This window comes from Rhinoderma darwinii, chromosome 1, assembly GCF_050947455.1.
Source record: "Rhinoderma darwinii isolate aRhiDar2 chromosome 1, aRhiDar2.hap1, whole genome shotgun sequence".
Lineage (NCBI taxonomy): Eukaryota > Metazoa > Chordata > Amphibia > Anura > Rhinodermatidae > Rhinoderma > Rhinoderma darwinii.
Genome location: NC_134687.1, coordinates 591,752,513 through 591,779,680, shown reverse-complemented (window position 1 = coordinate 591,779,680; position 27,168 = coordinate 591,752,513). Strand labels below are relative to the sequence as shown.

General features: G+C 41.5%; 1 protein-coding gene across 4 annotated transcripts in view; it reads right to left on the bottom strand.

Moving 5' to 3' along the window:
* Positions 1-4,550: 4,550 nt before the first annotated feature.
* The window catches only part of ATOSB (atos homolog B), a 37,443-nt gene continuing 14,825 nt past the window's right edge, over positions 4,551-27,168 (bottom strand). For 3 of the 4 annotated variants that reach the window (XM_075839999.1, XM_075839980.1, XM_075839989.1), the window contains exons 2-9: positions 24,446-24,648; positions 22,285-23,602; positions 12,961-13,013; positions 12,756-12,855; positions 12,238-12,396; positions 11,885-11,953; positions 5,563-5,777; positions 4,551-4,856 (exon numbers count right to left, since the gene is read on the bottom strand). In XM_075839999.1, the coding sequence (XP_075696114.1) occupies positions 4,703-4,856; positions 5,563-5,777; positions 11,885-11,953; positions 12,238-12,396; positions 12,756-12,855; positions 12,961-13,013; positions 22,285-23,602; positions 24,446-24,519 (2,142 nt within the window). In that variant the 5' untranslated portion in view covers positions 24,520-24,648 and the 3' untranslated portion in view covers positions 4,551-4,702. The remainder of the gene's footprint in view (positions 4,857-5,562; positions 5,778-11,884; positions 11,954-12,237; positions 12,397-12,755; positions 12,856-12,960; positions 13,014-22,284; positions 23,603-24,445; positions 24,649-27,168) is intronic. The other variant, XM_075840008.1, reaches the window with a different exon arrangement.

Sequence of the window (27,168 nt, the reverse complement as noted above, 5' to 3'; positions counted from 1 at the left end):
AAAAAAAATTATGGTGACTTTTTTAGGCACTGTATGGCAAGATTATGGGCAAGTTATGGCAGCCAAACGTAAGTACTGTGGGGGTAGAATGTAGGCAATGTATCGCGGTATTTTGTGGGCACGCTATTGCAGCCTATTGAACATTGTATAGAATATTCAGAGGTATAATTCGAAGCTCCTTGGCCAAAATGCAGGCTCGGAAAAGGTTCATCCCTACCACGTGCAATTTATATTACTGGAGTCTTTTTATATTGCACCTCTGTGCTACATCTGCACCCCTTATAACTCCCCCGATGATATTAAGTGGGCAATGTATTATGTGGACACTGTATGGTTGCATAATTTAGGCAAAAGTATGAAAGTATTTTTTCAATTTGTCACCCTCCAAAAATTACCACCAACTGCCAATCTGTTCTATTTCATCAATATGGTCTAATAGATTATTACCGAATGTTCCTATACGACGAAAAAGACGCTAGTGGCAAGTGCTTATCTCTAAAGTCACTTCCAAATGGGGTTGCCTTCTGCTGGATCACTGGGTCTATTCTTGTATCAGAGCCAGGGCCCATTGGGAGTTACCATGGTGGTCCAGTACGATTCTGATGCCCAGCTGCAGCGCCATGGTTGACTCACGCTTTGTTATAATTATTCATGTGATATTTCACATAATGCTGAAAATAACATATAATACATAAAAAATAAATAAGAAAGAGCTCCAACCATGACTATTGTATATTGCCAGTTTATTTTGAAGGTAACAAGACGGCAATATCAAGGTATAAGGGTTTGACATTTGGCATGTATGTTTAACCCTTTTTGTGCTGCAGATTTAAAATGTAACTACTTAAATATGTGCGGCAACGCCTTTAAAATAACAAATATAAAGACCAATTGTGACGTGCTCAAGTCTAAATTTTAAGCGTGATGCCATTCTAGGTAGAATGCAGAGGACCATTTTATAGCCTAGATCAAGCGCAGCCAATCACATAACTGAAGGACACTGTGACTGGAAGTGTCATCCATAACAATCAGATTGCTACAGGTGTAATTGGATTGGTTGTTATGGGCAACACCTTCAGTCTTTAACGGCTTTGGTTTTCAAGAATGGAGGCCGAATGTATCCGAGCAAGGCGACCGATTGGGGTTTTTTGTTTTTTTTTATACTCACTGATATTTTATAAGTATTTATAACATAAGTGAATAGAGAAACAAAACAGCTGCCACCACCATGCCCATGTGACCTTAAAGAGGACCAGACACCTGCCAAAAAAACTGCAGTTGACACCTCAGTTAGATTAGAGGCGCCTCAGATTCTGATGCTTTAATTTTTTTCCTCCAGCCCCCACCATTCCCAAGATATCGGTGCAGTTAGTTCTGGTGTCAGATATGCAAATGAGGCATTTGACTGTCAAGTGGGCAGTTACCCCTTATCAAGTGACAGGTATTAGCAGCCCACTTGACAGTCAAAGACCTTATTTGCATATCTGGCACAGATATCGGCAACGGTGCAGGCTAAAAGAAAAAAAGAAAAAGCGGCAGAATCTGTGAGGCGCCTGCAATCTAACGGACATTTCAGCTGCAGTATTTTGGGCAGGTGACAGGTTCTCTTTAAAGGGGAATTCCACCTGATACGTGGAGATTTTCACCTTTATAATCTCTAATAAAATGCTCACAAGAGCGCTATTGCTGTTCAATCACAAACGTCTCCAGTTAGCGGCTCCTCTGGCCTTTCTTGTTAAGACTATAACTTGCTAAATGATAATTTAGGTGTAACATTTACACTTAAAAACAAAATCTGTAAAATGTATGTCCCTTGGTTGTCCTCTTCTGTCAAGTTTTAATAATCCATTTAGCAGTTTTGTTAATCAAATCTAATCATAGAAAAGCTGGATAACAATCAAAATGGCTGCCGCAGGTGCGGTCACTCTTCAACAATAACTCTAGTTAGGTAGCAATATGGGTGACAGGTATGTATTTCTGCATAACAAGGACGAAATGGCAATTTCGGAGCCTGTGAAAGCGGAGTGACAACCACACAAATTGTAATGGTAGCTGTATAGTTTGTCATTCCCCCCAGGATTTCAAAGCCTAAGTCCCCATGCACACGATCATAGAATTCATCCGTAATTACGGACCCATCCGCTCCTATTGCCCATGGATACCTTCCAGTATATTTACGGGAAGGTGTCCGTGCAGTATAAAGGCTCCGCAAAAGATAGGCCATGTCCTATTTTTTACTTTTTATAGACTGTGCTCCCATACTTTATACGGAAGGATGGCCAGCAAATGCAGGCGGCTGTCAGCTGCAATCAGTGGCTATAATCACAGACAGTGATTACGGGCACGGTCGTGTGCAGGGGGCCTAACTGATCTGCTTTCCCAGAATCCTCTGCTCTTGCCTAAAGAAAAAAACCCACTAAGAAATTCAGATAAAGCCCTAAAATCCATAGCCTAATGGTTCATTCACACGTTGCGCTTGAGGTGCGGTTAGAACCGCAAAAGAGAACCTTATCTGAAAACCGCATATAATTTTACCGCAACTCAACCGCAATGTGTGAATGAACCCTTATTGATTACATTCACGTCTCGCCGTGTCCATATCCATATACACAGGAGAAAAGAAAAACATTTACTCTGAGGCGTATGGAGGCAGAGGCTGCACAAGGGGAGGAACTTGTTTTAACAAGCAAGGATTCCCACACAACCACCACCATTTTGTGAGTCATTCCGGGAAGCTAGCAAATTCTACATATATTTATGCTGGAATCGGAGGGAGATTTACAAGACTTTGGGGGAAATTTATCCAAAATTGAGAAAGCCCATCTACAAACTACTTCTTCACGCGTAGAGGATTTGTTGACAATATTTTTAATCGCAGATTTTACGCTTTGTAATGCATAAGGGTGTGATCTTCGTCAAATCCGCCACAAAATTTGCAATGTGTGAACTCAGCCTTACAGATGGACTTCTACACCAACACCAAGCGATGCGGCACAAGCCTGTGGCCCCATTTATTTACCATCTTTAGGCAACATATTAAAACATACTTACCAACATTTGAGTCCCAAATGGTGGGACGTATTAAGTCCCATCCCCATTACCAAGAAACAACCCTTTTAATACACATTAGCATACCCTTTTGCAGACCAGTCCGTCGGACAGTCCAGCGAAATTCAGGACTGTTGGCAAGTATGAAAAAATAATGTCCCACCACATTGCACTTAACATAATGGCCGCCAAACTGCCATCAGGAGGCCACAGGAAGTGATCCCCGCCCCCCTGACTCCATACTGTCACTATGGAGATAGAGTGGCAGGGAAGTGTCTGCTGAATGACTCGGAGGCTTCTAACTGTTACAAAGTGTTGAGTTGACTTGTGGTAAGTGCCGTGGCTCTTTCCTATATCTGACAGCTGCATAAACAAAATATAGGCATAAGTATCTACCCCTGTTCTCTAGGGTCTCTTATGGCATCACTTGATGACCATGACATCACAGTCAAAATGTCGGTCGTGGAAAAACCTCACAAGACAACAAGTAAACGGGATTTCTAAACTAAAAAGAAAAGGAGGCAAAAATACCTGAAGATTTAGAGTTACTGTAAGGTATCAGAGAGTGGAGCTCCTGTCCTCCGGCCCCCAGATTAACACTTTTTCTGGGGTGGAATTGTAGAGCTCGGATAGCACGATACAGATGTCAACATCTAAAGCAAACTAGTCCAGTGTCACGTTCCCTTTAATTAAAATTCCTTTAATCCGGCATCCCATAGTCAAACATTTTCTATAGCGTTGCCCGATAACCTCATGTGGATGTGGAAGATTCAGCAGAGACAGTCGACTTAAAGTCTCCTCTATCTATAAAATTGAATGACTTTTTTTCTTTAAAAACTAGCAAAAGTTTCAATATAAAAAAAACAAAAAAAAAACATTTTTTGATTTCAGGTCATCCTGAACGATAGCTGTCCTTAAAATTAAAAGTAGGGTTGCTTCACTATGTCTGATAATCTGGAATGTTTGTTGACCTAGATGCCGAATTAAATTTTTTCTTCTTCTAGACTTTACCCAATCAGACGAACATTCTGACATGTGTCCTGGGTAGAATATTGGAATTGTCAAGTACGGGAAATGCGCAGAGGATTGTTTTAAAATGCTTAAGACAGTAGCAATAACGACCAACAACTGAGAAAAACCATGAAGAACATTGATACATTTTGCATCTGAGACAACGGCATCTTTAAAACAAAAAAAAACAAAACTTAAATTTTGTTAAAAATGGCAGCAGAGTAGGATAATAAGTCATAGCTATGCCCCATAATATACTAAATATTGAAGTGGCCAATCTTACATTAGGGTTCTCATAGATATTGGGGCGATTCCTATTTTTTTTTTCCAGACTCAACATGAATGTTTTGTGTGCCACGTCTCACTATAACTTAACATTTTTACCTTACAATAAACTATATTAAAAACAAAAGTAATCTTTATATATATATATATATATATATATATATATATATATATATATATATATAAAAAGAAGTCCTGACACAAAATTCCAGCTAAAAGATTTTTTTTGGGGTCCAGATGACGGTCATCCCATTGGGGGGCAGGGGTATGAGTGTGGCGATTCTGAAGGTGGTTTGAACAGGGAGTGCAATTAATAAATAAAGGTGTGCGTAATCTTCAGGGGGTGAGGGTTCAGTCCTTATACCCTCGGGGAGTATTTTGGATTCTTGGGGGCTTCGGTGAAAGACTTCAGTTCATAGGGGATGCCAGTGTCCATCTCGATAGATTTCCGGGAGAATAGTAAACGGATGTCTTCATTGAGGTATATCTTTCCAGACTTTGAGCGCTGAAACCTGAAAGAATAGAGATTATTTGTTATTTAGGGCATTGCTACAAATAAAAACTTTCCTAAAACTGCCTCTATTGAAATCCACTTTGACAAAATTGTGCTTTTTCCATGTGTTTTTTATGCTGCCCCACATTGAAGTAAATAGGGGGGGCACCAAAACGCATAAAATGACTTTAGTTTTTAAAAACCCATTCACAATACAGCGGAAAAACATACAAAAGCTTGTGACAAGGTTCCCCAAGGTCATCTCTCAAGCTGCTAAAACACCGTTCAGCCATTTTTTTTTCTGATTCTGTGAAGGCTGGGTGCCGACCAATATGGCTGATATAAAAACGGTTCCCAGCTTTCCTAGAGTCTTGAATTTGCAAATCTATCTGCCTAGACAGTGATACAAAAGGGGGAGGGGGGGTGTATCAGAGCATAACTAGGCCATTTTAGAATCTAAGATGACAAAACTAAAATGCTCAATGTCACCCAGCTTTCCCAGGCTCCTGAATATGAAATGTTCCTTGTTATGTAGCAATATGGGGCAAGGGATGTTTTACAGAATAACTAAAAATGCTTGTTGTTCTGGACTCTAGGAGAGTTGTGTGACAAATAACATGACTGCTGGAATGAGGCCATTTTGGTGGTCGCCCATCTTAGATATACATAAGTTGGTAAAAAGTCTATTCAGCCATTGCTCATTATGAATCCATTTTTGCCTGTACCTCAGATGCATGAGGTAGCACAGGATCCTCTTGGCTTTCTCCTTAGCAGCTCCTCCGGAGGCACTGAGCGGCCCTTCATTTTCCCCATCATTCTCTTGAACGGGCACCAGGAAGATGCGGTGACGCAGGAAAGTCACATGGTTGACGGGCATGTCCTTAAAGTCGTATGTGACAAGAAACATCTTCACTACGGTCTTGTTAGGGTTAAATAAGGTCTGAAAAGGAGTCAAAATGAGGGAGATTCAGGTTATCCATAAAATGGATGGGACAAGTATGCAGACGACTCTTCCCTCCATCACAGGGAGGGGAGGTAGGTGAGAATTTCTATAAATGTGTACATTTTTTAATTAATAAAGGTAAAAAAAGAAAGAAAAAAAGTCCCTGTCCCTTCTGTTTACAAACTATGTGCAATGATATACAGAGAATATCACATGACCGATATGACCAATCGAAACCTGCCAGTCACATTTTGTCCATGTGGATATCAGGTCATGTGGTTGTGATTGGCCGCCATGATCTCATCATATTATATCATAAGGGAAAAGGTTTCTAAATGGCAAGAATAAGGGATTGACAGGGAATCAATAAGCTAAGTATACTACAGTGTCGAGCATAAAACCTTTTATTTATACATCCCATTAAGCCATTTAACAACAATATCATTGCCGTATAGGTAGGAGCAGGAGGGGTTAATCTCGAAGTCAAAAAGATTTAGAAGAAAAAACAAAACAAACAATATAACAGAATAAGGCTATGTTCACACAGAGTTTTTTGCAGGCGGAATTGCTGCCTCAAAATTCAGTTTGGAAGTTTGAGGCAGATTTTCCTCTCCCTGCACGCCGATTTTTGCGGCGTTTTTCGACCGCGGCCATAAAATGCAGCGAAATACGCTTTCTCTGCCTCCCATTGAAGTCAATGGGAGGTCAGAGGCGTAAACGCCCGAAGATAGGGAATGTCGCTTCTTTTTCCCGCGAGGCGGTTTTACCGCTCTCGGGGAAAAAAAAAAAAAAAAACGCCTCCGCCTCCCATTGAAATCAATGGGAGGCATTTCGGGCCGTTTTTGAAGAGTTTTGTGGCGCGGTTTCCACGTTAAAAAACTCAGTGTGAACATAGCCTAAGAATGCATCACTATTCAATAAAAATAAATCAAAAATGTAAAATTCTATTTAGAAATTTCTGGATTTTCTTTTTACATTTTGACTGCAAATTTACCCATCCATGAATTATTTTTATCATTATCATGCATTCTATAAAAAATAAAAATAAATAAATAAAATACTATGACGGTGATGAAGCTGCAGAGGTCAGGCAAGAATATAGAACTAGAATAACTAAAAGGCATGAGCAGTGGATGTAAAAATAAAAAAACAAAAATATAGGCAGAATCCATTCATAAAGGAGACTTGCAAGAAAGAGAGATTATGCACAAAGTTCTAATGTGTCACTCCGTTTTCTGACTAGATCTACATGGACGCTAAATTATTTAGGTATACTGCTGACACCATGTGGTGAAAATTCAAAATGCAGGCTGTCTCAAAGACTAAGGGCCGCTTAAATATAGCGATTGCTAAAGGATCTCCCTACGAGCAATATATAAAACAATCACACAGGAGAAGTAATGTCACCACTCTCTAGTGAATGGATAGGCTGCATTCTCAGTGATGTCCTCACTCTCTAGTGGATGGGTAGGCTGCATTCTCAGTGATGTCCTCACTCTCTAGTGGATGGGTAGGCTGCATTCTCAGTGATGTCCTCACTCTAGTGGATGGGTAGGCTGCATTCTCAGTGATGTCCTCACTCTAGTGGATGGGTAGGCTGCATTCTCAGTGATGTCCTCACTCTCTAGTGGATGGATAGGCTGCATTCTCAGTGATGTCCTCACTCTCTAGTGGATGGATAGGCTGCATTCTCAGTGATGTCCTCACTCTCTAGTGGATGGATAGGCTGCATTCTCAGTGATGTCCTCACTCTCTAGTGGATGGGTAGGCTGCATTCTCAGTGATGTCCTCACTCTCTAGTGGATGGATAGGCTACATTCTCAGTGATGTCCTCACTCTCTAGTGGATGGATAGGCTGCATTCTCAGTGATGTCCTCACTCTCTAGTGGATGGATAGGCTGCATTCTCAGTGATGTCCTCACTCTCTAGTGGATGGATAGGCTGCATTCTCAGTGATGTCCTCACTCTCTACTGAATGGGTAGATTGCATTCTCAGTGATGTAACCACTCTCTAGTAAATGGATAAACTGCATTATCCAGTGATCTCATAATTGGATAGACTGCATTCTCAGGGATGCCACTGGTGTCTAGTGAACTGATAGGCTGCATTCTCAGTGATGTCCTCACTCTCTAGTGGATGGGTAGGCTGCATTCTCAGTGATGTCCTCACTCTCTAGTGGATGGATAGGCTGCATTCTCAGTGATGTCCTCACTCTCTAGTGGATGGATAGGCTGCATTCTCAGTGATGTCCTCACTCTCTAGTGGATGGATAGGCTGCATTCTCAGTGATGTCCTCACTCTCTAGTGGATGGATAGGCTGCATTCTCAGTGATGTCCTCACTCTCTAGTGGATGGGTAGGCTGCATTCTCAGTGATGTCCTCACTCTCTAGTGGATGGGTAGGCTGCATTCTCAGTGATGTCCTCACTCTCTAGTGGATGGGTAGGCTGCATTCTCAGTGATGTCCTCACTCTCTAGTGGATGGATAGGCTGCATTCTCAGTGATGTCCTCACTCTCTAGTGGATGGATAGGCTGCATTCTCAGTGATGTCCTCACTCTCTAGTGGATGGATAGGCTGCATTCTCAGTGATGTCCTCACTCTCTAGTGGATGGATAGGCTACATTCTCAGTGATGTCCTCACTCTCTAGTGGATGGATAGGCTGCATTCTCAGTGATGTCCTCACTCTCTAGTGGATGGGTAGGCTGCATTCTCAGTGATGTCCTCACTCTCTAGTGGATGGATAGGCTACATTCTCAGTGATGTCCTCACTCTCTAGTGGATGGATAGGCTGCATTCTCAGTGATGTCCTCACTCTCTAGTGGATGGATAGGCTGCATTCTCAGTGATGTCCTCACTCTCTACTGAATGGGTAGATTGCATTCTCAGTGATGTAACCACTCTCTAGTAAATGGATAAACTGCATTATCCAGTGATCTCATAATTGGATAGACTGCATTCTCAGGGATGCCACTGGTGTCTAGTGAACCGATAGGCTGCATTCTTAATGATGTCACTGCTCTCTAGAAAGTGCATAGGCTGCATTCTAATGAAAGGTCAACTAACAAAATGGTTGCCTCAGTTGAGTAGATGCTTTAGCCCATGGCTGGTACGAAGGGTAGATGACTACCTAAGGTGCCACCTCACAACAGGCGGGAGAGCAATTTTAGCAACACCTCCCTCTTCAGACTAGTAGGAGCACTCAACCAATTAGCGTCTCTATCAGTCTGAGTGAGGAAGGCGCTTATTCGTACAGGAAGTCCGAGGAGCGGTGAACATTGAAGTGGAAGAGGAGCGGGGAGTTATACAAGCAGACACCACTGAATTGGGTCCTGAACCCATCCCGTGGCTGGGCGGCATCACTTCTGAATATATTTAGGGGTCTGGTATAGGGTCTGAATATATTTAGGGAACTGGTCTGGGGTTTTATTAGTTTAGGGGTTTGGGTATGGGGCTTGAATATATTTAGAGGTCTGTCTGGGATCTGGATTAATTTTGGGTTCTGGTCCGAATGGAGCTGTGCTGCAGGTCCCTGCACAGCGGGTGGCCGAGAGCGCCATTGTGCAGAGAAAAACAGCAAATGGGCCACAGTGAAAAACTCATTTAAAAGTTTGATATAGGGTGCCCAGCATTTTCTAGTTACTGCATTTATCTGTATTTATATACTCAGGCACCATTATTTTGGCAATATAGTATTTGGAGGCATTGGGCAACACTATGTACAGTAATTAGGGCACATGGGCAGCAGCAGCTGACAGTATTGGTAATAGCAGCATCATGGCAGTGTTAAAGAGGCTCTGTCACCAGATTTTGCAGCCCCTATCTGCTATTGCAGCAGATCGGCGCTGCAATGTAGATTACAGTAACGTTTTTATTTTTAAAAAACAAGCATTTTTGGCCAAGTTATGACCATTTTCGTATTTATGCAAATGAGGCTTGCAAAAGTACAACTGGGCGTGTTGAAAAGTAAAAGTACAACTGGGCGTGTATTATGTGCGTACATCGGGGCGTGTTTACTACTATTACTAGCTGGGCGTTGTGTATAGAAGTGTCATCCACTTCTCTTCACAACGCCCAGCTTCTGGCAGTGCAGCACTGTGACGTCACTCACAGGTCCTGCATCGTGTCGGCACCAGAGGCTACACTTGATTATGCAGCAGCATCAGCGTTTGCAGGTAAGTAGCTACATCGACTTACCCGCAAACGCCGATGCTGCTGCAGAATCATCTGTAGCCTCTGGTGCCGACACGATGCAGGACCTGTGAGTGACGTCACAGTGCTGCACTGCCAGAAGCTGGGCGTTGTGAAGAGAAGTGGATGATACTTCTATACACAACGCCCAGCTAGTAAAAGTAGTAAACACGCCCCGATGTACGCACATAATACACGCCCAGTTGTACTTTTACTTTTCAACACGCCCAGTTGTACTTTTGCAAGCCTCATTTGCATAAATACGAAAATGGTCATAACTTGGCCAAAAATGCTAGTTTTTAAAAAATAAAAACGTTACTGTAATCTACATTGCAGCGCCGATCTGCTGCAATAGCAGATAGGGGCTGCAAAATCTGGTGACAGAGCCTCTTTAAATTATGTAGGTTTGTGTTACCATATAGAGGATGGGGATGGGCTGCAGAAGTGAGGGACTAAAGATGTCTGAGCAGCAAACTGTGCAGTTGTTGGGAGAAGTCATCATGGCAGTCTGGGCCATTGGAGGAAAGGATGGAGAACGACTCCAATCGGAGAAGACGTCACCTGTTAGTCACTGGATTTAATTGTTATTTTGCCTGTTTCTGATCAGTTCTGTATTATCTTGTATAGTCTGCAGCGTAATAATACTCTGCAGACCACTAGTGTACAACTGGCATCTGAAATGGTCACTGTATTATTGTGATAATATTCTTTATATCGTGGGAGCTCACACTTGTCCCCTACTGTGAGATTCTTTTATTTTCCTTCTTGCTTTGACCAGTGCCGCTTACATATTTAAAGGGGTTGTCCGGGCACAGATCGGTTTTTCATACTGATGACCTATCCACAGGATAGGTCACCAGTATATGATAGTAAGGGTCCGACACCCGAACCCTGACTGATCAGCTGCCTTCAAGCACCGGATGTCTGTGACTGAAGCAGATGGCTCTGGTCACAATATAGCGGTCGAGCACAAGTAAATAGGAGAAGAGTTGCAGTTCTGCAGCACAGCCGCTATTCAGTGTACGGAGCCATCTGCTTCCGGCACTGGACACTACATAACACCCGGTGCCCAAAGGCAGTCGGAGAAGCTGATCAGTGCAGGGTCTGGGTGTCAGACCCCACCAATCATATACTGATGACCTATCCTGTTAAAAAGGTCGTCAGTATCAAAAACTGGTCCATACCCAGACAACCTCTTTAAGGGAGTAGTGAAAGGCGAGGCCAAACAAAACAAAATTCTCCAAATAAATACATTTGCTATTAAATAATCTTTTTTAATTAAATAATGAAATAAAATTACAAAAATTATTTGATATTGGTTGACATTAATATATGAATAATATTAATACTTAATAAACATTAACAGTCATTTGCTATTTATATTATGTTATTTCATTTATTATTACATGTGCTTCTAAAATGTGTTTAAATATTTTATTTACAAGTAAGCCTAGGGCACCAAAAGACCTTGTCCCGGCACTTTTTTAAAGTGTTATCTGGGAAGTGAATTTTTTTCCTAGGGGCTGCAAATGAAATAAATAAAACGATAAGAAAAGCAATACTTACCTATCCTTGCTCCTGGCAAACCAACGCTGTCTCTCCAGCAGCAGTCCTGGTGCCTGTTTACATGCCCAAAGCATGTAACCGCTGCAGACAATCAGAGGGCTCAGCGGGGCTATCTGGTGATGAATCGTATTTTTGGCAGAATGCCAGAAATACAGAATATTGGCGTTGAGCCCTCTGATTGGTTGCAGTGGTCACATGTTACATGAATGTAAACAAGCACAGGGACTGCCGCTGGAGCCACAGCGATGGATCGCCGGGTGCAAAGATATGCAAGTATTGCTTTTTTGTTTTATTTCATTTGCGGCTCCTAAGAAAAAAACGTATTGAATGTTCATGTCAGTACTTACCACTTGTATGGTTCCTGTGCTGGGGACATTGTATCCCTTCCTGCCAACGGCATCAAGATCAATCACTCCCTGCAGAAAATAAAAGGACAACAATTACATTTAAAGACTTGTAAAAAACAGTGTAGCCAGCAATGAAACTATAGCTTTGGTGCAGTAGGGCGATTTTCAGCGATGAGTATTAAATCCCACTATATTATCATCTACATGAAGTTTACATGTTCTCCATAGGTTTGTGGGGGATTTTGTTGGGTACCATGAACTTTTCCACACCACAAAAACCTGCCTAAGACTTCTAAAACCAGATCATAGGTGCTATACACATAATGGCTGGCATTTAAATATACCATCCTTACCAGGAAAGGCGAGGGGGCGCTGTGCTCAGAAATGTGGAAGTAAGTAACCTCGACCGGTAGGGTGACGTGCTGTGGACAGTACGAACCGCTGGCACCAATTTCTGCTGTGAAACCTTCAATCTGACCACATGGAGCGAATCTTCCCTTTAGAATAGACTCCTGAAAGAAAAGTTAAGCCGCATTAACGACACTGCTGCCTTTTCAAACAGACTGCCAACCTACGCTTATACTACAACTCCCAGCATGACCTGTCCGATACGAATTCATAAAATGAATACAAAATATTATTCCGACTTTTTTTTAATTTATAAATCAAACTTGTGAAATGAAAGATGTAGCATCCCCACAGCAGCATAAAGTATTTCAGCCGGAATGTGCGGACCTTCTAAAAGGTCAAAGACTGAGGGTTACATAGTGGAAAGAGCAAGGTCCCCAAAGTCCCAGCACAGAGTATTTATACAGAACAGTGATCAGTTGTTCTGTGGGGCAATGAGCAGTCCACTCATGTGATAGAGTACCTCAAAATTTCCAAGTAGCGATCGACTGATACAAGATTTCGCCCAGTTTCCAGTGCAGCTCCTGCCAGCTTGTCCCTTCCTTAGACCGCGTAAAGTACGACTAAAAAAAACAAAAACAAAAAGATATTGTAGTATAAAGTAAACAGCCAAAGAGCTGACAGTCTAAGAAGTCATCATGACATCAATGAGGTGGAGACAAACTTACGATTTCAGGCGCAGGGCTCGCTTGGTCCTCCGACTCGAACATTCCGTTGGGCTCTGATAGAAGGAAATTAGGACCATCAGATATCAGACAGTGATGTCACGAGAATAACGGAGACACTGCAACGTTCCGACTGGTCCGAAAATGCCACCGATCGATTTACAGGAGGTCAAACTGCCTTGATGATGTCACAATCTCACTATTAATTAAACTTTAAAGGGGAATTCCTAAAAGAATTGAAAAATACGGGTGGCGTTTTCAGCCATCATCTACTGTCCAAAAGTTAAAGCTTCAAATTTTAGAGGTTATTAATCTCGATTTACAGCATCTTATATTCCAGTCATATCCACAATTCGGTTGGCTGCTGCCGAGCCTTTTGTAAATTAAAACCATTATAAAAACGGCTCTTAAATTGAAAAGTCACTAATCGGTAATCCTGTAAAAATTATCTTATGAAATTTCAAGGATAAGACGTGAGAAGAGGACACTGGTGACAACTATGATCTCAGACCACAACTGCTTTCCAGAGTGAAAGAATCTATAGGGAGTTCATAGGGATTTCTAAACGGACACGAATGTACCTTTGATTCAGATTTTATGTCCGATTTCCAGAAATCTCTGAGCAGTGTCAAACGGGTTTGATCTCTATATAGAGGCCTTTTCTCTGGGAAATCAGTGGTGATCATTGTGGCTATACTACCCCTTGAAATAAACTTTAAAATATTCTAAACTCTCCATAATATAGAACATATAGATGTGTTGCGAATATCCAACACATCTCAGTCATAGTATATAAATACACATATAGGGTAGCCTACCATGACCAGGTCCATAGCATCGTGCTCGCCTATCAGTCCATTTCCTAGACAGTCTCTGCAGCCCCCGCACCTTCCTTGTAGACAGGGCCACATCCCAGGGTCCCAGAAGCCTCAGTGAGCTCTGTGCCATATCCTAAAGCCACCCTGCCATGTGCCACTCCTGTGACCCTCACTGTAGGGTTTTATATATTCTACTCCCTACCTGCCAGTCACACACCTGTCACACACCTGTCACACGTGGGGGAGAGGAGGGGAATATTCCAGGTCTGGAGGCACAATGAGGGGAAACTATAAAAGCCCAGGACCACCACCCTAGCCCATAGATACAACAAATCCTGTCTACAGCACATTGGGATCCATCGTACGACAGATCCGGTAAATGATCGTGCTTCAGTTATAAATGGAAGGAATGACGCTGATCTTAACAAGAGCCTTGCCATGTAATTACGCACAGAAATAGTGATATGTAACTTACAGATTTTTTCCAGTAAATTTCCGTGTGTGCACGATGAGAAAACGTTTTAATCATAAATATGGAAATATTCGCCTAACATTAAATAATCAAATTCCAGAAGATGAAATGAACACGTGCCTCTGTCGTTCTAGCAAATTGACTACAATATAAATAACGATGGTGACAAAATCCAGACACTTGGTGAAGGGTTACATATAAAAGTATGATAAAAACATTAAAAAAACCATAAACTGACAGCCGAAACCATGCGATGAATGAGACGCCTGGCGCCCTGGATCTCAAGCCAGGAACAGCAGTTCAGCCAAAAGCCAAGAGAAAACTATAACCAGATGTCACTTTACACAGAGACAGAGGGGAAACCTGGGGTGGAGGGAAACAGTCCAGAGACCTTCCCCTAAAAGGGAAATAATTCATGACTATAATGAGACAGCGATACGGACAGAGGAGGAGAACGGCACTTAGATGGGATTATCCAACCCCAGCAGGATCTGACACTAGGAACACAGTGTAACGGGGACGTCTGATACTAGATGGAGCCCGTGTGATAATGATGATGGGGACACATGTGATATGCACCGTGTCATGCTGAGCAACTTCCAGAGACCAAACATAGAAAAGACAGACAAAAAAACGAGAGAGATGAAAGACCAAAAAGAGAAAAGAAAAAAAAGACAAAGTAACATAAGAGAGAGCATGCACAAGAAAGACTCCTAATAGCTTCTAATATACAGGAATATAAGAACTATAATAATGCCCTTTATGTACAAGAATAGAACTACTATAATACTGCCCCTATATACAAGAAGAATATAACTACTATAATACTGCCCCTATGTACAAGACTATAACTACTATAATACTGCCCCCTATGTACAAGAATATAACTACTATAATACCGCCCCCTATGTACAAGAATATAACTACTATAATACCGCCCCCTATGTACAAGAATATAACTACTATAATACTGCGCCTATGTACAAGAATATAACTACTATAATACTGCCTCCTATATACAAGAATATAACTACTATAATACTGCCTCCTATATACAAGAAGAATATAACTACTATAATACTGCCCCTATGTACAAGAATATAACTACTATAATACTGCCACCTATGTACAAGAATATAACTACTATAATACTGCCCCTATGTACAAGAATATAACTACTATAATACTGCCTCCTATATACAAGAATATAACTACTATAATACTGCCCTCTATATATAAGAATATAACTACTATAATACTGCCTCCTATATACAAGAATATAACTACTATAATACTGCCCTCTATATATAAGAATATAACTACTATAATACTGCCCCCTATGTACAAGAATATAGCTACTATAATACTGCCCCTGTATACAAGAATATAACTACTATAATACTGCCCCCTGTATACAAGAATATAACTACTATAATACTGCCACCTATGTACAAGAACATAACTACAATTATACATGTATAGAACTACTATAATACTACCTCCTATGTACAAGAATATAACTACTATAATACTGCCCCCTATGTACAATAATATAACTACTATAATACTACCCCCTATGTACAAGAATATAACTACTATAATACTGCTCCTATGTACAAGAATATAACTACTATAATACTGGCCTCTATGTACAAGAATATAACTACTAGAATACTGCCCCTATATACAAGAATATAACTACTATAATACTGCTCCTATATGTACAAGAATATAACTAAAATACAGCCCTCTATGTACAACAATGTAACTAATATAATACTGCCCCTATGTACAAGAATATAACTACTATAATACTTCCCCTTATATACAGGAATATAACTACTATAATACTGCAACTATATACAAGAATATAATTACTATAATACTGCTTCTATATATAATATAACAACTATAATACTGCACCTATGTACAAGAATATAACTACTATAATACTGCTCCTATATACAAGAATATAACTACTATAATACTGCCCTCTATATATAAGAATATAACTACTATAATACTGCCCCCCTATGTACAAGAATATAACGACTATAATACTGCCACCTATGTACAAGAATATAACTACTATAATACTGCCTCCTATATACAAGAATATAACTACTATAATACTGCCCCTATGTACAAGAATATAACTACTATAATACTGCCCCCTATGTACAAGAATATAACTACTATAATACTGCCTCCTATGTACAAGAATATAACTACTATAATACTGCCCCTATATACAAGAATATAACTACTATAACACTGCCTCCTATGTACAATAATATAACTACTATAATACTGCCCCTATGTACAAGAATATAACTACTATAATACTGCCTCCTATGTACAAGAATATAACTACTATAATACTGCCTCTATGTACAAGAATATAACTACTATAATACTGCCCCTATATACAAGAATATAACTACTATAACACTGCCTCCGATGTACAAGAATATAACTACTATAATACTGCCTCTATGTACAAGAATATAACTACTATAATACTGCCTCCTATGTACAAGAATATAACTACTATAATACTGCCCCTATATACAAGAATATAACTACTATAACACTGCCTCCGATGTACAAGAATATAACTACTATAATACTGCCCCTTATATACAAGAATATAACTACTATAATACTGCCCCTATGTACAAGAATATAACTACTATAATACTGCTCCTATATACAAGAATATAAATTACTATAATACTGCTCCTCTATATATAAGAATATAACTACTATAATACTGCCCCCTATGTACACGAATATAACGACTATAATACTGCCCCCTATGTACAATAATATAACTACTATAATACTGCCCCCTATGTGCAAGAACATAATGACTATAATACTGCCTCCTATGTACAAGAATATAACTACTATAATACTGCCTCCTATGTACAAGAATATAACTACTATAATACTGCCCCCTATGTACAAGAATATAACTACTATAATACTGTCCCCTATGTACAATAATATAACTCCTATAATACTGCTCCTATGTACAAGAATATAACTACTATAATACTGCCCCCTATGTACAAGAATATAACTACTATAATACTGCCCCTATGTACAAGAATATAACTACCATGATACTGCCCCCTATGTACAATAATATAACTACTATAATACTGCCCCCTATGTGCAAGAACATAATGACTATAATACTGCCTCCTATATACAAGAATATAACTACTATAATACTGTCCCCTATGTACAAGAATATAACTATTATAATACTGTCTCCTACGTACAAGAATATAACTACTATAATACTGCCACCTATGTACAAGAATATAACTACTATAATACTGCCCTATGTACAAGAATATAACTACTATAATACTGCCCCCTATGTACAAGAATATAACGACTATAATACTGCCACCTATGTACAAGAATATAACTACCATGATACTGCCCCCTATGTACAATATAATGACTATAATACTGCCACCTATGTACAAGAATATAACTACCATGATACTGCCCCCTATGTACAAGAATATAACTACTATAATACTGCCCCCTATGTACAAGAATATAATGACTATAATACTGCCACCTATGTACAAGAATATAACTACCATGATACTGCCCCCTATGTACAAGAATATAACTACCATGATACTGCCCCCTATGTACAAGAATAGAACTACCATGATACTGCCCCCTGTGTGCAAGAATATCAGAAAAGGTGGGAGGATTGACTGAAGCTGCTCTAATAATAATGTTAATTAGAAGACTCTCAGGACACAATACATCATAAAGATCCATCTTCTGTCCTCGTTATATGATCTTCCTGCATTACTTTGCTTGCTGCACAATTTGAGAATTGGCAGCATTGAAGGAGTTAACGAGTACATGGAGTCATTGTTGTATATGTATACACACCCATCATGGCAGAGGATTAGCAGACATTGTACACTCGTGTCCTAGAATGTTCCATTCATAGAGTAGGGGCGTCATTATAGTGCTTTCCTATATATATTATATATATATATATATATATATATATATATATATATATATATATATATATCTCAGGAACTATACGGTATTGAAGGATTCCTGAACTGGATCATTGTCCGCGGTGAAATGGAAATCATCCATCTGCTTTTCAGCACAAAGCTATAACAACATTTCTGTATTCATTTTTCTGCAGTTTTCTTTAGTTTATGCAGAAGCCTGGGAAAGCTGGGCGACAACCCCTACAGGTGCGACATTGGCTACTATATCGGTTATCACCCAGCTATTCCAGACGACTGATAGTTACTCTGCCTAGTTATGCTGTAATATAAGAACAAGTATCCCAGCACAACTAGATAGATTTGCTGCTCAGGTGTCTAGGAAAGATGTGTTTAAAAGCTATAATAGTGGATTATCCCACTTTCCCTGACTCCTGAACTCTGCCTAGTTGCGGTCATACATTCCCCACTTTTATTATTATGGCAATACGTGGCCAATGTACAAAGCAAGGGTCTAGGAAAGCTGGGTGGCCAACTGTGCAGAGGCTGGAGTACCAGTACTTTACAGAAGAGGGCGACAAGGACTTATTGACTCCGGCCTTCTTGGTTTTAAAGGGATACGAGCTCGGAGATGGCAGCAGGTCTCCGTTCATCTTGAAAGTGGCAGGTCCCCTTTAGTACTCACTAGACACTTCCATAATTGAGACTTTTGGTATCAGCCATCGTACTAATTTACAAGGGAAATATGGAGGTTTCCGAAGATTTATAGTTGATTTTTTTTCTTCAGAATTCACCCCTCCCCCTCCCTGGTGTGTTTCCGGTTACACAAGTATCTGTCGGGTTATTTAGTCATTTCATCCAGTTACTTTGCACAAGACGTAGGTAGCGTTATGTTAAGAAATAGAATGTATCGTTCTTACTTCCCGCACGTCACAGACGCGCACGCTTTCATCATCCTGGACGCCGTGAAATGCTGCAACAAATCCAGTTGCTGCTATAGGGCCGTGAGTGGCCAGGATTAGAAACAAGGGTTAACTTCTTATCCAAGAAACAGCGCCAGTCTTGTTCATGGGCTGTCTCTGGTTTTGCAGCTCATTCAAATTAATGGTACAGAGCTGCAATACCAGACGAGGCCTATGGTAAAGAGTGGCGCTGTTTCAGAGAAAAACCAAGGGCCTCATTTAATTGACCTGTCTATAGGTGCTCATACATATCAGATGACAGTCGGTCAGTCACGGCAAAATGGTCTATGGGGGGTGTCCGGACTCTTATTAGGCATGTTGGACTTTAAGATGCCCAATCCTTTGTTCCAGCAGGAGATAATAAATGGGGAGAAGGGAATAGGCTGCTGCGGGCAGCGGCTGATTCCCCATTGAATACATTCACGCTCGGCCGACGTTCAGCTGACAGCGATCTTAAGAAGAACACTCCTTGTTGCCCATAGCAACCAATCAGAGCTCAGCTTTGATTTGTTAAAATGCTGTAAAAAAAATGAAAGCTACACTGCTATTTGTTGCTATGGGCATAACAAAGGGATTTTCTCTCTAGTTTCCTCAGGCTCTGCACTGGTTTTACACCGTATTTCAGTTTTGCACATAAGGGGCAATTTATCAACTTTTCTATGCCGGTTTTCTGGCGTAGAAAAGTGGCACAATCTGGGTTAAAATTGCGACTTTTGTTTTTTTTTGCGCCACACTTAGCTGTTTCGTACAAAGGGGGCTTGGCCTCGGGGGAAGGGGCTTGGCCACCACAGCCCAACAAATTTCTTCTAATTTCCATCAGAAATCTAGCGTAAATTATAGTGGAAATCCATGCCAGCTCCTAGCCGACGTAGATTTTACTGGGGTGTAGCAAGGGCAAGGAGCGTGCTGGAGTGATGGAGAAGAAAAACAGAGGTGAGTATGTATGCGTTTGGTTTTTTTGGGCCGAAGGGTACCCCACAATTCTGGCGCACGGCCTGGCCGAAACATACAACGTGTTTCTAAAGAGGCTTTTGCCTCTTAATAAATGTGTCGGAATGGACTCCAAATTTTCAGTCTGTTAAGACAGGCATATGTAACTTCAGTCTTAAAAAGTATTTTTTTATATGTTTTTGCTTTTAGTAGGTTATTAAAATAAATTTTATTTATTTGTGTTTTACTTTTTTCTTTCTTTTACTTCTCTATGGGGGCTGCCATTTTTTTTTTCATCTCTGTATGTGTCGATTAACAGCACATACAGAGATGGAATACGGCACATACATTCCCATAGTGAATGCGAACGGGAGCCGTTCCATTTACTATAGCGTACACCGTCTGTGTGGGAACGGCGCATGCGCCGCTCCCACACAGTCCAATGGGAAGGTCTTCGGCCGAGCGACATCCGGCGCCATTTTTATGTGGACCGGAAGCCGCGGCCGGACAGTAAGATGACTACTTCCGGTTGCGGCTTCCGGACATGTGTTCAGAAGCAAGGACTAGGAGCGGAGGGAGCCGATGGAGCGGAGGGAGCGGCGGCGGCAGGAGCAGGTAAGTTATGTTTGTGTATGTTCGTGTTATACTGTGTGATTAGCACTGTATCTAATGCTCCTACACTGTGCATTCGCTCAAGAAATGGCGGCACACAGTGTAGGAGGTTTGAAGATTCAACCCCCTCCTTCTCCTGGGACTAGCCAGGCTAAAGGAGGGGGGATTGTGTGAGGACACTAGAGCGTGTGTGTCTACACCAAATTTGCAGCATAAAGCAATGAGGTTGCTTTACCACATTGCAATGCTGCAATTTTGGGAATTGCTCCCTCTAGTGACCAGCACATGGAAATGTTATAAATTAGAATCTAATTTATAATATTTCCTGACTTGTGAAAAAATTAAAAAAATTAGAACAATGTCTAATCATGTATATACTAACAGTTTAACAGCTTAGCGACACATTCCCTTTAATAAATCCCCCCACCCCATAGTGTTTCCTTAATGTAACAAAAAAGGAGATACTTTCTTTAGATTTGGAAAGCTGTCTCTTCAAGATTACCTGGGTTTCCAAACAGCAGCCTGGCATTGTCATGCACCTGGGACATGCTCTGACCATTGTACAGGTGTAAACCCTACAACAACACATCACAGAGGGGCATGCTCTGTGCAGAACCGGAGCCAACTAGTGTGATATGGAGTCTTGCAGCCTGAGTGTTAACAGGAAACTAGCAGAATCCTGAATGCAGCTATGGATGTGACTGGAGAGTAAGACACAGCTCAACGTCAAAACAAGGAGCATAGAAGTTACATGAACCTTTATGAAGCTTTAGGCCCCATGCACACGACAGTAAAATCGCCCGTAATTACGGGCCGTAATTACAGACCCCTTCATTTCTATGGCCAACGGACACCTTCCCGTACATTGTCTGTGCCGTTGAAAGTTGGCGAAAAAAATAGGACATGTCCTATTTTTTTTATTTTTTACGGACCGTGCTCCCATATTTTATAATGGGTGCCCAGCCAGTAAAAACGTCCGGCTGCCCGCGGGCATTGAGCCTTAATCTGTACAAGTTAACGTGGAGCATGTAATGTGTTTATTTGCAATAAAAGCAGTCCGGCACTTAACAGGCCCTCAAACTGCCGGCAGTAGGATATAATCAACATATACTGTTCAGATTTGAGACATTTAGTTTTGTAACATAATGCATAACACCAGAGTAATCTGGCAGCAAAAATTTAAGAAAGGAAAATTTGGGGATGTCTGGAAAACGTGAGCTTTAGTGAAAGAGAAGCTTGTCGTTCACTCTGGACACATAGAAACCAAAAGTTCATAACCAACATTTGATGGTTACTCTAAATAACTCGTTCAAAAAAAATTTCAATTTTAGATTATTCAGGTACTGGGCAAGTATTTTACAAAACTTAATGGCCCAAATCTGTCCTGCTTTAATGTAGCAGGTCAGGAGAAAAGGCACTTTCAGAAAGATCTACAAACCAGGGGAAATTTATAAAGGAGGGATTGGTGGACAAGACCCGAGACATTATGTATGCAACAATGTAGCAACAGTTTTGGAAAGAGGTCTCACCTTCTGCGAATTCCTGGCTGCTGGCAAAAGATGATTCCAAAAAGGTGCGGCCTTGGAATCTGTGCTTCTGCAGGACCCATGGAGTGTCTGGCAGCTCTCGCTTCCTCTCCATCTTTTGCCATGTCCTTCATCTTCAGAACAGGAGTCTTCTATCTCTGTGGAAGGTAGGAGCTTCCTCTTGACTGCTGTGTTACCACTTCCTAGGGAGCACAAGCGATCAAGCCCAGGAGGAGTCCTCTCTAATGAGCTTGGGCCTGCTCCATCTGCAGTCTGTAGCTTCTGATCTTGCATACAAGGAATATAGATTTCCTTTGATGGGTCTTCAGATGACAGACCCCTGACAGAGTTTCCATTGGCACTACTGTGACTGCCACCCAGGCTACCTGCCTCTAGGTTTTCTGTCAACGTCTCTGGATGTGCAATGTTGTGCAAAACATTATCAAGTATGTGCTGGTTGCTGGTGGACTCCACAGAAATCCTAGGGTCAATGGAGATGTTTAATCCATTGGTTTCAGAGGCAGAGAATAAGCCTTCGGAGTCCGCCAGCTGTGTCTCTTTTAGGCTTCTTTTGTGCAAAGTGGTGCAGGGTAGAGGAGAGGGGGAGTCAGTCTTTCTACAAGCAATTTTAGGTAGAGGCTGAATAGTTAGTCGCCTGCTTTGAGATTCCTTGGAAGGGAACCCCTCAGCTCTGTGTTCAATGACTCTCAATCCGCTATGGGAGAAATGCTGAGCAGAACTGCACATTGGGATCTCTTCTGTAAGCAATCCATCCTCAAAAGCGTCTGGATCCTCATCATCGTCAGCTAGTGAGCAGCTCAGATAGTCCCCATCAGACTGGTAGTTCCCAGGTAGACACTCACTCTTAGTGTGACCCCAGAAGGCCCTCCTTGGGCTTCTCGGTGGCTCATGAAGCTGCTCTGGTGGTCCCCTCTTCAAGACTTGTCGGCAAATGGCTTTAGGCCCAGGGCCAGGGCTATCAGATGTTATGGACACGTGATAGACTTTTTGGAGTTTGTGCTCATTCTCAGGGTATCCCACCAGCACTCTACAATCTTGACCAGCATTAAGAACCCCAGTTGGGCCTGGAGAGGCCAAGTCCACAGATGTAGACCGGCTGTTCTCTCTACCTTCCTCCTCCTTGGGTGATGGGTCCATCTGGATATGCCTCATGGGTCCAGCACAATGGAGCCTCCGAAGAGTTAGATAAGCCGTGGAAATAAATAAGCTTCTGTGCAGTTGTACGTGTATAGATGGGGCCAGTGAAGAGCTTTTCTCCAAAAGCTTACACAAACCCCGGTGACTCCAGACAGTTCTGCATCTGACGAAAGATCATATAAGGCAGTGAGACCTCCGAACCACAAATAATATATGGGAAAACATTTGTGATTTCTTTTCATTTAAAGGGAATGTGTCATGTATTTAATTTTAGCCTAATTCATTAGATGCGAGTCTGTATACCTCAGGGTGGCCATATTGGAGATACACACTTCCTGTATTGTCTGTATATACAGTGCAGCCGTAGGGGGGGGGGGGGTTTCTTTACAGGAGCTGCAATGAATGGAAGTCAACTGACAGAGAAATGTCATAGACTATTATAGTCTCCAGAGAGTGACTGGGAACTGCATACAGAACCTTATGTTAGTGTATTTTGTTACTATCCTGTCTTATCCAAGTCTCCAGCAGTACAATAGAGCGGTCATTAACTCACCCACCCTCTAATGATGAGATTATTCTTGTCATTCAGTCCCAATCTATACAGCAAAGCTGACAAGTGAGCAGCAAAATACAGGAATGGTCAGTCTATTGTGGCTGCTCTGGTGGCCAGTATGAAAACTGGAACATTTAAGGTTTATTTAATTTTTTATGTGGACAGGACAGTAACCAAAAAAAATAAAAAAGGGTTATAATATAAACCTGATGAAAATAATATGTAATTTTCGGATTATACATTCTCTTTAACCAAACACAAGGGAGGCAGCCAATGTGAGGAAAATACGTGATCATTTTTTACACGTCGTCAGTGTCCGTATCAGTTGTCAAAGAATCTTTGGACAAAAATACCTAAAAATCGACCCTGAAAACAAATATATATCTACTGATGGCAACAAATCTGGCTTAGAAAATTGTTATTTTTAGGAGAATTTGGTATTCAGGCTCTTACCCCTGTTTGTCTGTGTGCTGCCTTTGGCAGGATGACTCCTCCTCTATGGCAGCCAATACTCCAACCTGGCACATCTAGCTGGTGAGTTTGATCATATTGGCATCTACAGCTGCGAGAGAGGCGCAGGGTGGGAGCGATACCCCACAGCATACCGGAGAGGAACCCTGCCTGGAGCCAACGCTGCTGCGATCCCGCTCCAATTGCTGCAGAAGGGGGAACCAGAAGATAATGAGCAATCAAAAAACAATATATAAAATATTATTATTTTATCAACCTACAACCAGAGTTCCAACCTGGAAGGAAAATTCTCTATGTGCATTAGACATGACAGAATAAAGAGAGAGATAGGTCAGGCAGCAGGGGTAGCGACTGGAGGGGATGCACGGTCCGGCAAGGACAAGGCCTGGGGTCAGCACATTTGCTTAGCATTCTGTGGTAGTGAAAAGGATCCCTAAAATTGCCAGCACAAGGGGAGCTTCCCAGGCTCTAGTGGAGTTACTGTACAGTGCTGGCACCAGAACGCAGGCAACATGTACCCAGATACTATTTCTGTTAGTTTAGAATTCAGTCTCTGATATGGTGCCACTGGGCACCACCAGCCTGTAATATGTCCTCACGTTACCCAGGGCCTGTGCATCTCACCTAACAAATACACATACCCCTTTCCCCAAGAGACATATAGAGGGAGATTGGGGGGGGGGGGTTACCGTGGATTTCTTCAGGTGCGGGTTTAGAAATTTGCAGCCAGGAATGAAAAATATTCAGCAAGTATGTATGAAGCAAGGAGTCTCATTATCATCATCTGCAGGCTGCACAGGAGGAGACGCTCTGCAGCACGCCTGATAGAGAATTCCTAGCTCGTGAGATAACCACAGACAAGAGGCAGAAATAGCTTCATATATAAAAAGAGACGGCGACACGCCCAGGGACTCTGCGGGTGTTTCTCATTACATAGGAAGTGTCACCAGCGAGCCTCTCAACACAATGACACACGCACACATCACCAGCAAAAAGACAATCTATAGGTTCATCTTAGCAGAGCAACTGAGGAAGTGTAAGGGCCCTTTTACACCGCCCACTTATCGGGCAAACGAGCATTCACACAACGCTCGTTTACGATATTTGCCGATGATCAGCCGATGAACGAGTAAACACTCATTTCATCGGCTGATTGTATCGTTTTAAATGCCCAAAATATTATCGTTGTCAGCAGCACATCTCCCTGTGTAAACAGGGATATATGCTGCCGACATGATAGAAATGTATGAGGACAAGCGATCGGAGTAGCGAGCGCTTTCCCGCATAACGAGCTATATCGTTGATCGGCGCTCGTTGTAACAGCCAAAATGGGCCGGTGTAAAAGGACCTTTAGCACTTTAGGCAAGAGAACCAAGATATAAACATAAACCTAAGAGAGAAAAATTATACAGCGCCTCATCGTGCAGGTCACCTAATTGACTAAGTGGTGGAGTTTTTCAGTGAAATGGTGTTCACCTGGGCAGGTTGTGCAAACGACATGCCCAACCCTGGTGTGTATGATAGAAAGTAATAAGTCAGCTGCAGCTGGGCAACCCCGCTAGTAGAAACTACCAAGAAATGGAGAAACAACAGGAACCTCTCCGAGAGTGCTGCGAACTAAGAATCAGGCAGAGGTAGTAATATATAGTATAACAAGAATACTTTATATGTGGCTACGAGTTTTGATGCTGAACTAGCATCTTCCTCAGGCCATGCCTGAGGAAGATGCTAGTTCAGCATCGAAACATGCTGAACATAAGATCAGTGGTGACTGTATATACACAATGGTGGCAAGACTAAGATTACGTTGTCCTAAAAGAACGCTTTGGGATGTACCTAGTTCGTCACCAACGTGCTAGTTATTGGAACTTGGCCTCCATTGTATATGCCCTCATAACGTTAAACACCGTTTTGCAGTTATAGTATAGTCTATAGAAAAATGTTATAACTTTGTAGATACATTGCATTATATGAATACATATGACCTGACCTGATCCGGAGTTACAGTTATAGTATTATAGTCCAAAGATGCATTTACAATTCTGCTAGTTGTTGATGGAAACAGTCAACAAGCTTGAAGACAGAGCTACCCCTAAAAAAAAAAACTGTGCTGAGCTCCTAAAATACAGGGAGGTGGGTGTTCATTTTTCCAACATAAGATTGCAGTACAGTGCCTGGTATAATGAACAGAAGTGCAGACACTGAACAAGCTCGGTATGCTGGGAAATGCAGAATTGTGAAGCTCTTAACTATAATAAAGGCTTTAACGAAGGCTCAGTACAGGATTAGCAGTGCAATGTATTTACAATGTGACTGACGCAACCTTTCATATAGAATAGTTCTATATCTAAACTGGTGTTCTGAGGTGGGCATAGGCTTTAAATGGGTATTCTGACCATTAAGATTTAAAACCTATTAATGGAGACAATAAAATAAATAATTTACCTATTTACAGATTCAACCGTTTGGACCCCTACCGATTGCTATAACAAGGTACCCCAGTCTCCCGTCACTCCCCACCATCACGTTTGCAGTGGCGGGATATATGGCGCAGTGGCTGAGCATGCATGCTCTTGTTGTATACAACCTTCTGGGAGATGAAGAAACAAGACAATTTAGAGTGTTCTTCCCATAGAAATGTGCTAAGGGGAGGGGGGACGACGACAACGGTCTAATCAGTCAAACCCCCACTAATTTACCATTTA